Source organism: Lissotriton helveticus, chromosome 9, assembly GCF_964261635.1.
Source record: "Lissotriton helveticus chromosome 9, aLisHel1.1, whole genome shotgun sequence".
Lineage (NCBI taxonomy): Eukaryota > Metazoa > Chordata > Amphibia > Caudata > Salamandridae > Lissotriton > Lissotriton helveticus.
The window spans coordinates 658,146,636-658,165,641 of NC_136070.1; the positions used below are offsets into that span (position 1 = coordinate 658,146,636).

A 19,006-nucleotide genomic window follows, 5' to 3' on the forward strand; every position below is an offset into this window, starting at 1 on the left:
GTGGTGTTGTGGTGGTGGTGAGTGATGCTGTGGTGGTGCTGAGTGGTGCTGTGGTGGTGCTGAGTGATGCTCTGGTGGTGCTGAGTGGTGCTGTGGTGGTGCTGCGTGATGCTGCGGTGGTGCTGAGTGGTGCTGCTGAGTGATAATGTGGTGGTGCTGAATGATAATGTGGTGGTGCTGAGTGGTGCTGTGGTGGTGCTGAGTGATGCTGAGTGATGCTGTGGTGGTTCTGAGTGGTGCTCTGGTGGTGCTGAGTGGTGCTCTGGTGGTGCTGAGTGATGCTGATGTGGTGCTGAGTGGTGCTGTGGTGGTGCTGAGTGATGCTATGGTGGTGCTGAGTGGTAATGTGGTGGTGCTGAGTTATAATGTGGTGGTGCAGAGTGGTGCTGTGGTGGTGCTGAGTGATAATGTGGTGGTGCTGAGTGGTGCTGTGGTGGTGCTGAGTGATGCTTTGGTGGTGCTGTGGTGGTGCTGAGTAATGCTGTGGTGGTGCTGGGTCGTGCTGTGGTGGTGCTGAGTGATGCTGTGGTGGTGCTGTGGTGGTGCTGAGTGGTGCTGTGGTGGTGCTGAGTGGTGTTGCGGTGCTGTGGTGGTGCTGAGTGATGCTGTGGTGGTGCTGAGTGGTGCTGTGGTGGTGCTGAGTGGTGCTGTGATGGTGCTGTGGTGGTACTGAGTGATGCTGTGGTGGTGCTGAATGGTGCTGTGGTGGTGCTGAGTGATGCTGTGTTGGTGCTGAGTGGTGCTGTGGTGGTGCTGAGGGATGTATGACATTACAACGCATACTTTTACCACGCCTACCATTACCACGCATTTTTTACAATGCAGGATCCATTACAACGCATACCATTACCACGCATGTATTTACAACGCATATACCTTTACAACGCATACAATTACAACGTAAGTATTGGTAAGTATATAATATTTTTAAATATTTATTTTAATTAAAATTAATATAATGTAATTTAATTTAATTTAATTAATTTAATTTAATTTAATTTAATTTAAATTTAATTATATTTAATTTTTACCCTGTACCCTTTTACCCAAAAACCCCAAACTGACCCTGAACCCAAAAAATACCCCTTTTACCCAAAAACCCAAAACTGACCCTGAACCCTAAAAATACCCCTTTACCCAAAAACCCAAAACTGACCCTGAACCCTAAAAATACCCCTTTACCCAAAAACCCAAAACTGACCCTGAACCCTAAAAATACCCCTTTACCCAAAAACTGAAAACTGACCCTGAACCCTAAAAATACCCCTTTACCCAAAAACTGAAAACTGACCCTGAACCCTAAAAATACCCCTTTACCCAAAAACTGAAAACTGACCCTAAACCCTAAAAATACCCCTTTACTCAAAAACTGAAAACTGACCCTGAACCCTAAAAATACCCCTTTACCCAAAAACTGAAAACTGACCCTGAACCCTAAAAATACCCCTTTACCCAAAAACTGAAAACTGACCCTGAACCCTAAAAATACCCCTTTACCCAAAAACTGAAAACTGACCCTAAACCCTAAAAATACCCCTTTACCCAAAAACTGAAAACTGACCCTAAACCCTAAAAATACCCCTTTACCCAAAAACTGAAAACTGACCCTGAACCCTAAAAATACCCCTTTACCCAAAAACCCAAAACTGACCCTGAACCCTAAAAATACCCCTTTACCCAAAAACCCAAAACTGACCCTGAACCCTAAAAATACCCCTTTACCAAAAAACCCAAATAATATTTTTAATAAAATAATATACTTACCAATACTTACGTTGTAATGGTATTCGTTGTAAAAGTACCTGCGTTGTAAATACATGCGTGGTAATGGTATGCGTTGTAATGGATCCTGCGTTGTAAAAAATGCGTGGTAATGGTAGGTCGTGGTAAAAGTTGCGTTGTAAAGGTTGTATACCGGTGCTGAGTGATGCTGTGGTGGCGCTGAGTGGTGCTGTGGTGGTGCTGTGGTGTTGGCGTGTCATTTCAGCCAACAGAGGGAGCCTCCGACAGATCAGACCACATTAGTGAGTTATATAAAGGAGAGGGGGTCCCAGAATGCCATTAGTCACACACCATGATATACACTTGATGTATAAGTTGACATATGGGCCTTAAAATAAACTGCTTGAACGTTAGTCTATAGAACACTAGTCCTGCTTGCCTTTAAGTTTTTAAGATGTTTTGTGGTTTTATATACCTAATGGCAAAATGTAAATATAGTTCGGTTGTAACGGGAACAAACAATAATAATCACCAGGTCACTGAATATTGAGATTTGTGTGGTGCCAAAAACAAGGGAATAATATATTGAAGAACATATTGGAGAAAATAAGAAACAAAATGAATTAAACCGCGGCCGCGAAATGAAATGAAAAGCGGCCGGGAAATGCTCTCGGCATTGCGGGGGCGGGGGGCGCATTCCTTTGAAGTGAAGCTCTCGGCATAATGAGCTAGAGCTAAAGTGAAATACGTCAGTGGGCAGCAACCAACGTTAGTCTATACAACACTAGTCCTGCTTGCCTTTAAGTTTTTCAGATGTTTGTGGTTTTATATACCTAATGGCAAAATGTAAATATAGTTCGGTTGTAACGGGAACAAACAATAATAATCACCAGGTCATTGAATATTGAGATTTGTGTGGTACCAAAAACAAGGGAATAATGAAATTAAAAGCGGCCGGGAAGCAACTGCAGGGGTGAATTAGGGGGAGGAGAAGCGAGGCAGAGCGCGCGCTGGGGAAGCTTCACGCTTGAATGCCTGAGGCCGAGCGCACGCTGGGGAAAGCTTCAGATGCCTGCCCTTCACCACAACCTCCTCCTAGCAACTTAGGACTTCAAAGTCTCGTTGGAGAATAAGTCTGTTGCCTCCTCTAGAAGCTTCCTGGAAATATGTGACAACCTAGAAGTCTTGTCCAAAGATCACTTCTTTGCCATACAAGTCAACAGTCAAATAGCCTGGCCAAAAGTTCTTACATTTACCACCACTCCATGAATCTCACAAAAAGTAAACCCAACATCTTCAATTCTAAAACAAGAGCAGTAGCATGAGTGAACTTGCGACAAAAGCTGCTGCTGCTGGTAAAACAAAAGCATTTTGAACGTTTAGAAACCACGAACCAAAACCGGAGCCTGGCGGATTGGCAAAGTAAAAGCGGCATAAGGTACAACAGCCTGCCACTAAAAAGCTATTGGGAGAAATGCCGATAGAAAGAAAGAGGGGCGGGGGAGTAACGGGGTGGCGAGGTATTGCGAACTGTAATGTTATTGTTTGTCGTTTTGGCAAGAGCAGTAGCATGTGTGAACTTGCGACAAAAGCTGCTGCTGGTAAAACAAAATCATTTTAAATGTTTAGAAACCACGAACCAAAACCGGAGTCTGGCGGATTGGCAAAGTAAAAGCGGCATAAGATACAACTGCCTGCCACTAAAAAGCTATTTGCGGAAATGCCGATAGAAAGAAAGAGGGGTGGGGGAGTAACGGGATGGCGAGGTAGGGAGGAGGAGAGAGAGGGGCGAAAGAAATGTGGGTGGGGCTTAGGAGAAGAAAATCAGGTGGGTGAGAAAGAGGATTGGATGGGAGACGGGGAGGACAGAGATGGGGTGGAATGGGGAAATGTAGGAGGGATAGTGAACGAGGGGGCAAGAGACTGGAGTGAAATGGATCCAAAATTTAAAAAAAACAAGTTAAAGGCACTTACTTTATGACACGGAAATCAGGATGGGGCAAGAGAGACGCAACATGCACGTTCACCATTGAGTGTGCGAGGAACAAGATGCTGCTTGGGAGAATGAAATTAAAAGCGGTCGGGAAATGTCTCAGCATTGCGGGGGTGGGGTGCTCATTCCTTTGAAGTGAGAGCACGGCCTCACGGGCGTGAAAGTGAAACTGCAGCAATTAATTAGGGGGGAGGAGAAGTGAGGCCGAGGGCGTGCTGGGGTGAATGCCTGGGGCCGAGCGCACGCTGGGGAAGCTTCAGATGCCTGTGGGAGGGAGGCTGATGGATTTGTTGTGGACGCGCGTTTCGCACGAGTGCACCACATGAACTGTACGAAATCCGCAAGGGTTTCAGAGCTTGGTTTGCCTACTATACTCTCGTCTATTTATCCCTGCGGGATATAATAGTCTAGACCTAAAAATAGGGATAATGGGCTACCCCTAAGAAAAATGTCAAAACTGTGGCAAAAAAACTTTTTTTGATTAAATTCTGCATTTTCCTAAAAACTTTAGGTTAGCAAACTGATTGTTGATGCTCTTTTCTAGGAAAAAAACAGACACTTTTTTAGAGAGCTCTTTTTTCCGATGTTTCCTAATTTTGATAGATTTTGGCTATTTTCTCAGTCACCTCCAGAGGCCAAGATGTTGTGAAGCCCCGCTTTACCAGCTACAGTGAGGGTAGGGTTCTTATGGACCTCTATATCTGTAGCATAGCAGATTAAGACTTGTAATTATCTCTAAACAGAAGAAAGAAAGATAGACTGATAGGATAGGGAAAGGAGGATGGGTGAGGAGATGCATGACTGGGTGAAAGAATGGGTGGATGAAAGGAAGGATGGATCAGTGTGTGAAAGGTTGGTGAATGAAAGGATAGATGGATGAGTGGGTGAAAGGATGGGTGGATGAAAGAATAGACATATGAGTGGGTGTAAGGATGGATCGACAAAAGAATGTTAGGAAGGGTGGGTAAAAGGATGGATGTGTGCAGGAAAGGGTGAGCAGGCAAAAGAATGGATGAGTAGTAGAAAGGATGGGTGGGTGAAAGTATGTATAGATCGGTGAAAGGGTGGGAGGGTGACAAGTTGGAAGGGTGAGTGAGTGAAATGACAGATAGATGGATGGCCGAGAGGATGGGTCAGTGGATGAAAAGATGGCAGAGTAAATGGAAAAATAAGATGGATGGATAGATGGATGGATGGATGGATGGATGGATGGATGGATGGGTGGATTGATGGATAGCAAAGTAAATTGAAATCTAAGAGGATGGATGGATAGGTGAATGGATGGGTGAAAGGATGGCAGAGTAAATGAAAATCTGAGGATGGATGGAGGGGTGAGTGGATTTAAAGAATTGCGTAGTAAATGAGAATCTGAGATGATGGATGGAAGGATGGATAGAAAAGCAAATGGAAATCTGAGAGGGTAGATGGGTGGGAGAAAGGATGGCAAAGAAAATAGAAATCTGAGAGGATGGGTGGCTAGGTAGGTGGATCTAAGGATGACAGAGTAATTAGTCATTTAAGAGAAGGGATGGATGGCATGGTAAATGGAAGACTGAGAGGATGGGTGGAGAAGTAAATAGAAAGTGGATGGGATGACTGATGGATGGAGGAATGGATAGGCAAATTAATCAATTGGTGTATGACAGTTTTTATTGATGGATGGATAAGTCAAATAGTGGATGTGTAGGTGGATGGATGCAAGCATAGCTGATGGATATCTGTATGGATGGATGGATGGAATGGCCACTGGATGGATGTAATAGTGAAAGATTGAATCATGGATGAATGAATACATTTATGAGAAAATGTAAAGGAGAAATGGTTGATATCAGCATGTGAATGGAAGGGTGAAGGGGGGAACAGATTTGATTCTTGGTTAGAAGAGACAAAGGAAGCGGAAAAACCAGAAAGGACATCCAGCAAGAGGAACGACGACAGCGAAACAGGAGAGACCGAAGTAGCCTGAGAAGAGATGGATGCTTCTCTGTACAATGCGAAGCAGTGGAAGGAAGCAGCCATCCAGTATTCTGGTGGAGAAGATGTCAAGCAGGAGATACAAGATGGACCCATCCTCTGGAGTGAAGAAGATGAGTCCTGGATGGAAGAGTGGTGGATTGCCCCAGAGGACGTTGTAAAGGACTCTGGAGAGTCCATGGGGATGAAACGCTGGGGTTTGTCACATGGAGGGAGGAGGGAGAAGGGAGAAGGGAGAAGGAAGAAGGGAGGGAATGTTCCATCCATGGGGTGTTGAGGTAAGAGCTACTCCATTCTTTTTGCAATAAAACAAACACGCATTTCACTGAAGGGCACTACATCTCCAAGAAGTCACTGGGGCAGATACAGAAAAGCAGAAAAACATTTCCTTTTTGTTTTAAAGGTAACTAAATTAAGGAAACCTCCAGATCCCCTGAACAAACTATATGTTTCCACAGACTCCCAATACTCTGATAGATACAGAGATGTCACATATACCCTATTGGGGGAGCGGGCAGTATAATTTTAGAGAGAGGACAGAGAGGTCATCTGTTCCTCTCTCCCTCACTCCTGTAAAACTACTTCTCTTTCATTCATATTTACTTATTATTCTTTCTCGCCTACCTTTTTCAGCCTGAGCGCCGAAGGATATGGTGAAGGGAGATTATTGATTTACTCTGAATAAATAGTTACCGCTGCATTTAGGGTGTCATAAATTCTGTTTGTTTCTCCACATCCGAAGACAATAGAAGGAAACAAAGACGATTAAAAACCTACCATCATTTCGGAAAAACTCCTCATAACCTCATATGTATGTTTTGATGCACAACAAACTAAAATTAAAGACACAATTGCAAAACAAACCAAGGGGTATATTTACAAGTGAATTGGCGGTAATTGGCTTTAGCTTTGTTGGCTTAACGCCTCGCTCTGCCACTTTTGAAGTCCAGGGCTACACCGTATTTACAAGAATACTGTGCAGCCCGGCGTTTACCCCTGCACTGGTGCTAATTACAGCTGCCTAGCGCTAACGCAGGCCACTTTGCACAATAGGAATGGATAGGCAAATGAATCAATTTGTGTATGAAAGGTTTTATTGATGGATGGATAAGTCAAATGGTGGATGTGTAGGTGGATGGATGCAAGCATAGAAGATGGATGTCTGTAAGGATGGATAGGTGGAATGGCCACTGGATGGATATAATAGTGAAAGATTATATCATGGATGAAAGAATACATTTATGAGAAAATGTAAAGGAGAAATGGTTGATATCAGCAGGTGAATGGAAGGGTGAAAGGGTGAACAGATTTGATTCTTGGTTGGAAGAGACAAAGGAAGCTGAAAATCCAGAAAGGACATCCAGCAAGAGGAACGCCGACAGGGAGACAGGAGATACCGAATTAGCCTGAGAAGAGATGGATGCTTCTCTGTACAATGCGAAGGAGTGGAAGGAAGCAGCCATCCAGTATTCTGGTGGAGAAGATGTCGAGCAGGAGATACAAGATGGACCCATCCTCTGGAGTGAAGAAGATGAGTCCTGGGTGGAAGAATGGTGGATTGCCCCAGAGGACGTTGTGAAGGACTCTGGAGAGTCCATGGGGATGAAACGCTGGGGTTCTTCACAAGGAGGGAGGAGGGAGAAGGGAGAAGAGAGAAACGAGAAAGGAGAAGGGTGAAGGGATGGAATGTTCCATGCATTGGGTGTTGAGGTAAGAGCTACTCTATTCTTTTTTCAATAAAACAGAACACGCATATCACTGAAGGGCACTACATCTCCAAGAAGGCACTAGGGTAGATACAGAAAGCAGACAACCATTTCCTTTTTGCTTTAAAGGTAACTAAATTAAGGAAACCTCCAGATCCCCTGAACAAACGTTTATGTTTCCACTGATTCCCAAGACTCTGATAGATACAGAGATGTTCCATATAGCCTATTGGGGGCGCGGGCAGTAGAATTTAAGAGAGAGGACAGAGAGGTCATCTGTTCCTCTCTCCCTCACTCCTGTAAAACTCCTTCCCTCTCATTCATATTTACTTATTTTTCTTTCTCGCCTACCTTTTTCAGCCTGAGCGCCGAAGGATATGGTGGAGGGAGATTATGGATTTACTCTGAATAAATACTTACGACTGTGTTTGGTTGATCTCTGTTTGTGTTGCCACCTCCGAATACCTAGAAGGAAACAAAGAAGATTAAAAACCTACCATCATTTCGGAAAAACTCCTCACAACCTCATATGTATCTTTTGATGCACAACAAACTAAAAATAAAGACACAATTGCAAAACAAACCAAGGGGTATATTTACAAGTGAATTGGCGGTAATTGGCATTAGCTTTGTTGGCTTAACGCCGCGCTCTGCCACTTTTGAAATGCAGGGCTACATCGTATTTACAAGAATACTGTGCAGCCCGGCGTTTGCCCCTGCACTGGTGCTAATTACAGCTGCCCAGCACTAACGCAGGCCCCTTTACACAATAGGAATGGATAGGCAAATGAATCAATTTGTGTATGAAAGGCTTTATTGATGGATGGGTAAGTCAAATGGTGGCTGTGTAGGTTGATGGATGCAAGCATAGAGGATGGATGTCTGTACGGATGGATAGGTGGAATGGCCACTGGATGGATGTAATAGTGAAAGATTGAATCATGGATGAAAGAATACATTTATGAGAAAATGTAAAGGAGAAATGGTTGATATCAGCAGGTGAATGGAATGGTGAACGGGTGAACAGATTTGATTCTTGGTTGGAAGAGACAAAGGAAGCGGAAAAAACAGAAAGGACATCCAGCAAGAGGAACGCCGACAGGGAGACAGGAGAGACCGAATTAGCTTGAGAAGAGATGGATGCTTCTATGTACAATGCGAAGGAGTGGAAGGAAGCAGCCATCCAGTATTCTGGTGGAGAAGATGTCGAGCAGGAGATACCAGATGGACCCATCCTCTGGAGTGAAGAAGATGAGTCCTGGGTGGAAGAATGGTGGATTGCCCCAGAGGACGTTGTGAAGGACTCTGGAGAGTCCATGGGGATGAAACGCTGGGGTTCTTCACAAGGAAGGAGGAGGGAGAATGTAGAAGGGAGAAAGGAGAAGGGAGTAGGGAGAAGGGAGGGAATGTTCCATGCATTGGGTGTTGATGTAAGAGCTACTCTATTCTTTTTTCAATAAAACAAAACACGCATATCACTGAAGGGCACTACATCTCCAAGAAGGCACTAGGGCAGATACAGAAAAGCAGACAACCATTTCCTTTTTGTTTTAAAGGTAACTAAATTGAAGAAACCTTTAGATCCCCTGAACAACCATTTATTTTTCCCCTGATTTCCAAGACTCTGATAGATACAGAGCTGACACATATACCCTATTGGGGGAGCGAGCAGTATAATTTAAGCGAGAGGACAGAGAGGTCACCTGTTCCTCTCTCCCTCACTCATGTAAAACTCCTTCCCTTTCATTCATATTTATTATTTTTTGCTTGCTCACCTTTTTCAACCTGAGCTCCGAAGGATATGGCGAAGGGAGATTATTGATTATACTCTGAGTAAATAGTTACCGCTGCATTTAGTTTGTCATAAATTCTGTTTGTTTCTCCACATCCGAAGACGATAGAAGGAAACAAAGAAGGTTAAAAACCTACCATAATTCCGGAAAAACTCCTCACAACCTCATATGTATGTTTTAAAGCACAACAAACTACAAAATGAAGACACCATTGCGAAATACACCAAAGGGTATATTTACAAGTGAATTGGCGGTAATTGGCATTAGCTTTGTTGGCTTAACGCCACCCTCTGCCACTTTTGAAATGCAGGGCTGCACCATATTTACAAGAATACTGTGCAGCCGGCGTTTCCCCCTGCCCTGGTGCTAATTACAGCTGTCTAGTGCTATCGCAGGCCCCCTTGCACCATAGGAATGGATAGGCAAGAGAATCAATTGGTGTATGAAAGGTTTTATTGATGGCTGGATAAGTCAAGTATAGCAGATGGATGTCTGTACGGATGGATGGATGGAATGGTCACTGGATGGATGAAATAGTGAAAGATTGAATGATGGATGAAAGAATACATTTATGAGAAAATGTAAAGGAGAAATGGTTGATATCAGCAGGTGAATGGAAGAGTGAAAGGGTGAACAGATTGATTCTTATTTGGAAAAGAAACAGGAAGCGGAAGAACCAGAACGGACATCCAGCAAGAGGAACGCCAACAGCGAGACAGGAGAGAGCGAAGCAGCCCTAGAAGAGCTGGATGCTTCTCTCCACAATGTGAAGCAGTGGAAGGAAGCAGCCATCCAGTTTTCTAGTGGCAAAGACGTAGAGCAGGAGATACAAGATGGACCCATTTTCGGGGGTGAAGAAGATGAGTCCTGGGTGGAAGAGTGGTTGATTGCCCCAGAGGACGTTGTGAAGGAATCTGTAGAGTCCAAGGTGATGAAACGCTGGGGTTCATCACTAGGAGGAGGAGATAGAAGGGAGAATTGAGGGAATGTTCCATGCATGGGGTGTTGAGGTAAGAGCTACTCTATTCTTTTTTCAATAAAACAAACACGCATTTCACTGAAGGGCACTACATCTCCAAGAAGGCACTGGGGCAGATACACAAAAGCAGACATCCATTTCCTTTTTGTTTTAAAGGTAACTAAATTAAGGAAACCTCTAGATCCCCTGAACAAACATTTATGTTTCCACTGATTCCCAAGACTCTGATAGATACAGAGATGTCAGATATAGGCTATTGGGGGAGCGGGTAGTATAATTTAAGAGAGAGGACAGAGAGGTCATCTGTTCCTCTCTCCCTCACTCCTGTAAAACTCCTTCCCTTTCATTCATATTTACTTATTATTATTTCTCGCCTACCTTTTTCAGACTGAGCGCCGAAGGATATGGTGGAGGGAGATTATTGATTTACTCTGAATAAATACTTACGACTGTGTTTGGTTGATCTCTGTTTGTGTTGCCACCTCCGAATACCTAGAAGGAAACAAAGAAGATTAAAAACCTACCATCATTTCGGAAAAACTCCTCACAACCTCATATGTATCTTTTGATGCACAACAAACTAAAAATAAAGACACAATTGCAAAACAAACCAAGGGGTATATTTACAAGTGAATTGGCGGTAATTGGCATTAGCTTTGTTGGCTTAACGCCGCGCTCTGCCACTTTTGAAATGCAGGGCTACACCGTATTTACAAGAATACTGTGCAGCCCGGCGTTTGCCCCTGCACTGGTGCTAATTACAGCTGCCCAGCGCTAACGCAGGCCCCTTTGCACAATAGGAATGGATAGGCAAATTAATCAATTTGTGTATGAAAGGCTTTATTGATGGATGGGTAAGTCAAATGGTGGCTGTGTAGGTTGATGGATGCAAGCATAGAGGATGGATGTCTGTACGGATGGATAGGTGGAATGGCCACTGGATGGATGTAATAGTGAAAGATTGAATCATGGATGAAAGAATACATTTATGAGAAAATGTAAAGGAGAAATGGTTGATATCAGCAGGTGAATGGAATGGTGAACGGGTGAACAGATTTGATTCTTGGTTGGAAGAGACAAAGGAAGCGGAAAAACCAGAAAGGACATCCAGCAAGAGGAACGCCGACAGCGAGACAGGAGAGACGGAAGTAGCCTGAGAAGAGATGGATGCTTCTCTGTACAATGCGAAGCAGTGGAAGGAAGCAGCCATCCAGTATTGTGGTGTAGAAGATGTCGAGCAGGAGATACAAGACGGACCCATCCTCTGGAGTGAAGAAGATGATTCCTGGGTGGAAGAGTGGTGGATTGCCCCAGAGGACATTGTGAAGGACTCTGGAGAGTCCATGGGGATGAAACGCTGGGGTTCTTCACAAGGAGGGAGAAGGGAGAAGTGAGAAACGAGAAAGGAGAAGGGAGAAGGGATGGAATGTTCCATGCATTGGGTGTTGAGGTAAGAGCTACTCTATTCTTTTTTCAATAAAACAGAACACGCATATCACTGAAGGGCACTACATCTCCAAGAAGGCACTAGGGCAGATACAGAAAGCAGACAACCATTTCCTTTTTGTTTTAAAGGTAAATAAATTAAGGAAACCTCCAGATCCCCTGAACAAATGTTTATGTTTCCACTGATTCCCAAGACTCTGATAGATACAGAGATGTTCCATATAGCCTATTGGGGGCGCGGGCAGTAGAATTTAAGAGAGAGGACAGAGAGGTCATCTGTTCCTCTCTCCCTCACTCCTGTAAAACTCCTTCCCTTTCATTCATATTTACTTATTATTCTTTCTCGCCTACCTTTTTCAGCCTGAGCGCCGAAGGATATGGTGGAGGGAGATTATGGATTTACTCTGAATAAATACTTACGATTGTGTTTGGTTGACCTCTGTTTGTGTTGCCACCTCCGAATACCTAGAAGGAAACAAAGAAGATTAAAAACCTACCATCATTTCGGAAAAATTCCTCACAACCTCATATGTATCTTTTGATGCACAACAAACTAAAAATAAAGACACAATTGCAAAACAAACCAAGGGGTATATTTACAAGTGAATTGGCGGTAATTGGCATTAGCTTTGTTGGCTTAACGCCGCGCTCTGCCACTTTTGAAATGCAGGGCTACACCGTATTTACAAGAATACTGTGCAGCCCGGCGTTTGCCCCTGCACTGGTGCTAATTACAGCTGCCCAGCGCTAACGCAGGCCCCTTTACACAATGGAATGGATAGGCAAATTAATCAATTTGTGTATGAAAGGCTTTATTGATGGATGGGTAAGTCAAATGGTGGCTGTGTAGGTTGATGGATGCAAGCATAGAGGATGGATGTCTGTACGGATGGATAGGTGGAATGGCCACTGGATGGATGTAATAGTGAAAGATTGAATCATGGATGAAAGAATACATTTATGAGAAAATGTAAAGGAGAAATGGTTGATATCAGCAGGTGAATGGAATGGTGAACGGGTGAACAGATTTGATTCTTGGTTGGAAGAGACAAAGGAAGCGGAAAAACCAGAAAGGACATCCAGCAAGAGAAACGCCGACAGGGAGACAGGAGAGACCGAATTAGCCTGAGAAGAGATGGATGCTTCTCTGTACAATGCGAAGGAGTGGAAGGAAGCAGCCATCCAGTATTCTGGTGGAGAAGATGTCGAGCAGGAGATACAAGATGGACCCATCCTCTGGAGTGAAGAAGATGAGTCCTGGGTGGAAGAATGGTGGATTGCCCCAGAGAACGTTGTGAAGGACTCTGGAGAGTCCATGGGGATGAAACGCTGGGGTTCTTCACAAGGAGGGAGGAGGGAGAAGGGAGAAGGGAGAAGGGAGAAAGGAGAAGGGAGGGAATGTTCCATGCATTGGGTGTTGATGTAAGAGCTACTCTATTCTTTTTTCAATAAAACAAAACACGCATATCACTGAAGGGCACTACATCTCCAAGAAGGCACTAGGGCAGATACAGAAAAGCAGACAACCAATTCCTTTTTGTTTTAAAGGTAACTAAATTGAAGAAACCTCCAGATCCCCTGAACAACCATTTATTTTTCCCCTGATTTCCAAGACTCTGATAGATACAGAGTTGACACATATACCCTATTGGGGGAGCGAGCAGTATAATTTAAGCGAGAGGACAGAGAGGTCACCTGTTCCTCTCTCCCTCACTCATGTAAAACTCCTTCCCTTTCATTCATATTTATTATTCTTTGCTCGCTCACCTTTTTCAACCTGAGCTCCGAAGGATATGGCGAAGGGAGATTATTGATTATACTCTGAGTAAATAGTTACCGCTGCATTTAGTTTGTCATAAATTCTGTTTGTTTCTCCACATCCGAAGACGATAGAAGGAAACAAAGAAGATTAAAAACCTACCATAATTCCGGAAAAACTCCTCACAACCTCATATGTATGTTTTAATGCACAACAAACTACAAAATGAAGACACCATTGCGAAATAAACCAAGGGGTATATTTACAAGTGAATTGGCGGTAATTGGCATTAGCTTTGTTGGCTTAACGCCACGCTCTGCCACTTTTGAAATGCAGGGCTGCACCATATTTACAAGAATACTGTGCAGCTGGCGTTTCCCCCTGCCCTGGTGCTAATTACAGCTGTCTAGTGCTATCGCAGGCCCCCTTGCACCATAGGAATGGATAGGCAAGAGAATCAATTGGTGTATGAAAGGTTTTATTGATGGCTGGATAAGTCAAGTATAGCAGATGGATGTCTGTACGGATGGATGGATGGAATGGTCACTGGATGGATGAAATAGTGAAAGATTGAATGATGGATGAAAGAATACATTTATGAGAAAATGTAAAGGAGAAATGGTTGATATCAGCAGGTGAATGGAAGAGTGAAAGGGTGAACAGATTGATTCTTATTTGGAAAAGAAACAGGAAGCGGAAGAACCAGAACGGACATCCAGCAAGAGGAATGCCAACAGCGAGACAGGAGAGAGCGAAGCAGCCCTAGAAGAGCTGGATGCTTCTCTCCACAATGTGAAGCAGTGGAAGGAAGCAGCCATCCAGTTTTCTAGTGGCGAAGACGTAGAGCAGGAGATACAAGATGGACCCATTTTCGGGGGTGAAGAAGATGAGTCCTGGGTGGAAGAGTGGTGGATTGCCCCAGAGGACGTTGTGAAGGACTCTGGAGAGTCCAAGGTGATGAAACGCTGGGGTTCATCACTAGGAGGAGGAGATAGAAGGGAGAATGGAGGGAATGTTCCATGCATGGGGTGTTGAGGTAAGAGCTACTCTATTCTTTTTTCAATAAAACAAACACACATTTCACTGAAGGGCACTACATCTCCAAGAAGGCACTGGGGCAGATACAGAAAAGCAGACAACCATTTCCTTTTTTGTTTTAAAGGTAACTAAATTAAGGAAACCTCTAGATCCCCTGAACAAACATTTATGTTTCCACTGATTCCCAAGACTCTGATAGATACAGAGATGTCAGATATGGCCTATTGGGGGAGCGGGTAGTATAATTTAAGAGAGAGGACAGAGAGGTCATCTGTTCCTCTCTCCCTCACTCCTGTAAAACTCCTTCCCTTTCATTCATATTTACTTATTATTATTTCTCGCCTACCTTTTTCAGCCTGAGCGCCGAAGGATATGGTGGAGGGAGATTATGGATTTACTCTGAATAAATACTTACGACTGTGTTTGGTTGATCTCTGTTTGTGTTGCCACCTACGAATACCTAGAAGGAAACAAAGAAGATTAAAAACCTACCATCATTTCGGAAAAACTCCTCACAACCTCATATGTATCTTTTGATGCACAACAAACTAAAAATAAAGACACAATTGCAAAACAAACCAAGGGGTATATTTACAAGTGAATGGGCAGTAATTGGCATTAGCTCTGTTGGCTTAACGCCGCGCTCTGCCACTTTTGAAATGCAGGGCTACACCGTATTTACAAGAATACTGTGCAGCCCGGCGTTTGCCCCTGCACTGGTGCTAATTACAGCTGCCCAGCGCTAACGCAGGCCCCTTTAAAATAGGAATGGATAGGCAAATGAATCAATTTGTGTATGAAAGGCTTTATTGATGGATGGGTAAGTCAAATGGTGGCTGTGTAGGTTGATGGATGCAAGCATAGAGAATGGATGTCTGTACGGATGGATAGGTGGAATGGCCACTGGATGGATGTAATAGTGAAAGATTGAATCATGGATGAAAGAATACATTTATGAGAAAATGTAAAGGAGAAATGGTTGATATCAGCAGGTGAATGGAATGGTGAACGGGTGAACAGATTTGATTCTTGGTTGGAAGAGACAAAGGAAGCGGAAAAACCAGAAAGGACATCCAGCAAGAGGAACGCCGACAGGGAGACAGGAGAGACCGAATTAGCTTGAGAAGAGATGGATGCTTCTCTGTACAATGCGAAGGAGTGGAAGGAAGCAGCCATCCAGTATTCTGGTGGAGAAGATGTCGAGCAGGAGATACGAGATGGACCCATCCTCTGGAGTGAAGAAGATGAGTCCTGGGTGGAAGAATGGTGGATTGCCCCAGAGGACGTTGTGAAGGACTCAGGAGAGTCCATGGGGATGAAACACTGGGGTTCTTCACAAGGAGGGAGAAGGGAGAAGGGAGAAGGGAGAAGGGAGAAGGGAGAAAGGAGAAGGGAGGGAATGTTCCATGCATTGGGTGTTGATGTAAGAGCTACTCTATTCTTTTTTCAATAAAACAAAACACGCATATCACTGAAGGGCACTACATCTCCAAGAAGGCACTAGGGCAGATACAGAAAAGCAGACAACCAATTCCTTTTTGTTTTAAAGGTAACTAAATTGAAGAAACCTCTAGATCCCCTGAACAACCATTTATTTTTCCCCTGATTTCCAAGACTCTGATAGATACAGAGTTGACACATATACCCTATTGGGGGAGCGAGCAGTATAATTTAAGCGAGAGGAGAGAGAGGTCACCTGTTCCTCTCTCCCTCACTCATGTAAAACTCCTTCCCTTTCATTCATATATATTATTCTTTGCTCGCTCACCTTTTTCAACCTGAGCTCCGAAGGATATGGCGAAGGGAGATTATTGATTATACTCTGAGTAGTTACCGCTGCATTTAGTTTGTCATAAATTCTGTTTGTTTCTCCACATCCGAAGACGATAGAAGGAAACAAAGAAGATTAAAAACCTACCATAATTCCGGAAAAACTCCTCACAACCTCATATGTATGTTTTAAAGCACAACAAACTACAAATAGAAGACACCATTGCGAAATAAACCAAGGGGTATATTTACAAGTGAATTGGCGGTAATTGGCATTAGCTTTGTTGGCTTAACGCCACGCTCTGCCACTTTTGAAATGCAGGGCTGCACCATATTTACAAGAATACTGTGCAGCCCGGCGTTTCCCCCTGCCCTGGTGCTAATTACAGCTGTCTAGTGCTATCGCAGGCCCCCTTGCACCATAGGAATGGAGAGGCAAAAGAATCAATTGGTGTATAAAAGGTTTTATTGATGGCTGGATAAGTCACGTATAGAGGATGTATGTCTGTACAGATGGATGGATGGATGGTATGGCCACTGGATGGATGAAATAGTGAAAGATTGAATGATGGATGAAAGAATACATTTATGAGAAAATGTAAAGGAGAAATGGTTGATATCAGCAGGTGAATGGAAGAGTGAAAGGGTGAACAGATTGATTCTTATTTGGAAAAGAAACAGGAAGCGGAAGAACCAGAACGGACATCCAGCAAGAGGAACGCCAACAGCGAGACAGGAGAGAGCGAAGCAGCCCTAGAAGAGCTGGATGCTTCTCTCCACAATGTGAAGCAGTGGAAGGAAGCAGCCATCCAGTTTTCTAGTGGCGAAGACGTAGAGCAGGAGATACAAGATGGACCCATTTTCGGGGGTGAAGAAGATGAGTCCTGGTGGAGGGAGATTATGGATTTACTCTGAATAAATACTTACGATTGTGTTTGGTTGATCTCTGTTTGTGTTGCCACCTCTGAATACCTAGAAGGAAACAAAGAAGATTAAAAACCTACCATCATTTCGGAAAAATTCCTCACAACCTCATATGTATCTTTTGATGCACAACAAACTAAAAATAAAGACACAATTGCAAAACAAACCAAGGGGTATATTTACAAGTGAATTGGCGGTAATTGGCATTAGCTTTGTTGGCTTAACGCCGCGCTCTGCCACTTTTGAAATGCAGGGCTACACCGTATTTACAAGAATACTGTGCAGCCCGGCGTTTGCCCCTGCACTGGTGCTAATTACAGCTGCCCAGCGCTAACGCAGGCCCCTTTACACAATAGGAATGGATAGGCAAATTAATCAATTTGTGTATGAAAGGCTTTATTGATGGATGGGTAAGTCAAATGGTGGCTGTGTAGGTTGATGGATGCAAGCATAGAGGATGGATGTCTGTACGGATGGATAGGTGGAATGGCCACTGGATGGATGTAATAGTGAAAGATTGAATCATGGATGAAAGAATACATTTATGAGAAAATGTAAAGGAGAAATGGTTGATATCAGCAGGTGAATGGAATGGTGAACGGGTGAACAGATTTGATTCTTGGTTGGAAGAGACAAAGGAAGCGGAAAAACCAGAAAGGACATCCAGCAAGAGGAACGCCGACAGGGAGACAGGAGAGACCGAATTAGCCTGAGAAGAGATGGATGCTTCTCTGTACAATGCGAAGGAGTGGAAGGAAGCAGCCATCCAGTATTCTGGTGGAGAAGATGTCGAGCAGGAGATACAAGATGGACCCATCCTCTGGAGTGAAGAAGATGAGTCCTGGGTGGAAGAATGGTGGATTGCCCCAGAGAACGTTATGAAGGACTCTGGAGAGTCCATGGGGATGAAACGCTGGGGTTCTTCACAAGGAGGGAGGAGGGAGAAGGGAGAAGGGAGAAGGGAGAAAGGAGAAGGGAGGGAATGTTCCATGCATTGGGTGTTGATGTAAGAGCTACTCTATTCTTTTTTCAATAAAACAAATCACGCATATCACTGAAGGGCACTACATCTCCAAGAAGGCACTAGGGCAGATACAGAAAAGCAGACAACCAATTCCTTTTTGTTTTAAAGGTAACTAAATTGAAGACACCTCCAGATCCCCTGAACAACCATTTATTTTTCCCCTGATTTCCAAGACTCTGATAGATACAGAGTTGACACATATACCTTATTGGGGGAGCGAGCAGTATAATTTAAGCGAGAGGACAGAGAGGTCACCTGTTCCTCTCTCCCTCACTCATGTAAAACTCCTTCCCTTTCATTCATATTTATTATTCTTTGCTCGCTCACCTTTTTCAACCTGAGCTCCGAAGGATATGGCGAAGGGAGATTATTGATTATACTCTGAGTAAATAGTTACCGCTGCATTTAGTTTGTCATAAATTCTGTTTGTTTCTCCACATCCGAAGACGATAGAAGGAAACAAAGAAGATTAAAAACCTACCATAATTCCGGAAAAACTCCTCACAACCTCATATGTATGTTTTAAAGCACAACAAACTACAAAATGAAGACACCATTGCGAAATAAACCAAGGGGTATATTTACAAGTGAATTGGCGGTAATTGGCATTAGCTTTGTTGGCTTAACGCCACGCTCTGCCACTTTTGAAATGCAGGGCTGCACCATATTTACAAGAATACTGTGCAGCCCGGCGTTTCCCCCTGCCCTGGTGCTAATTACAGCTGTCTAGTGCTATCGCAGGCCCCCTTGCACCATAGGAATGGAGAGGCAAAAGAATCAATTGGTGTATAAAAGGTTTTATTGATGGCTGTTTAAGTCACGTATAGAGGATGTATGTCTGTACAGATGGATGGATGGATGGTATGGCCACTGGATGG

General features: G+C 43.7%; 1 protein-coding gene and 1 long non-coding RNA gene across 2 annotated transcripts in view; one reads left to right on the top strand and one right to left on the bottom strand.

Moving 5' to 3' along the window:
- Positions 1 to 19,006, top strand: part of LOC144781762 (uncharacterized) — a 351,692-nt gene that overhangs the window by 236,962 nt on the left and 95,724 nt on the right. The window lies entirely within an intron of this gene.
- The window catches only part of LOC144782566 (uncharacterized), a 266,745-nt gene that overhangs the window by 161,424 nt on the left and 86,315 nt on the right, over positions 1 to 19,006 (bottom strand). Inside the window, exons 15-19 of the mRNA XM_078661947.1 lie at positions 17,108 to 17,152; positions 14,826 to 14,870; positions 12,034 to 12,078; positions 10,615 to 10,659; positions 7,816 to 7,860 (exon numbers count right to left, since the gene is read on the bottom strand). Coding sequence (XP_078518073.1) covers positions 7,816 to 7,860; positions 10,615 to 10,659; positions 12,034 to 12,078; positions 14,826 to 14,870; positions 17,108 to 17,152 — 225 coding nt within the window. The remainder of the gene's footprint in view (positions 1 to 7,815; positions 7,861 to 10,614; positions 10,660 to 12,033; positions 12,079 to 14,825; positions 14,871 to 17,107; positions 17,153 to 19,006) is intronic.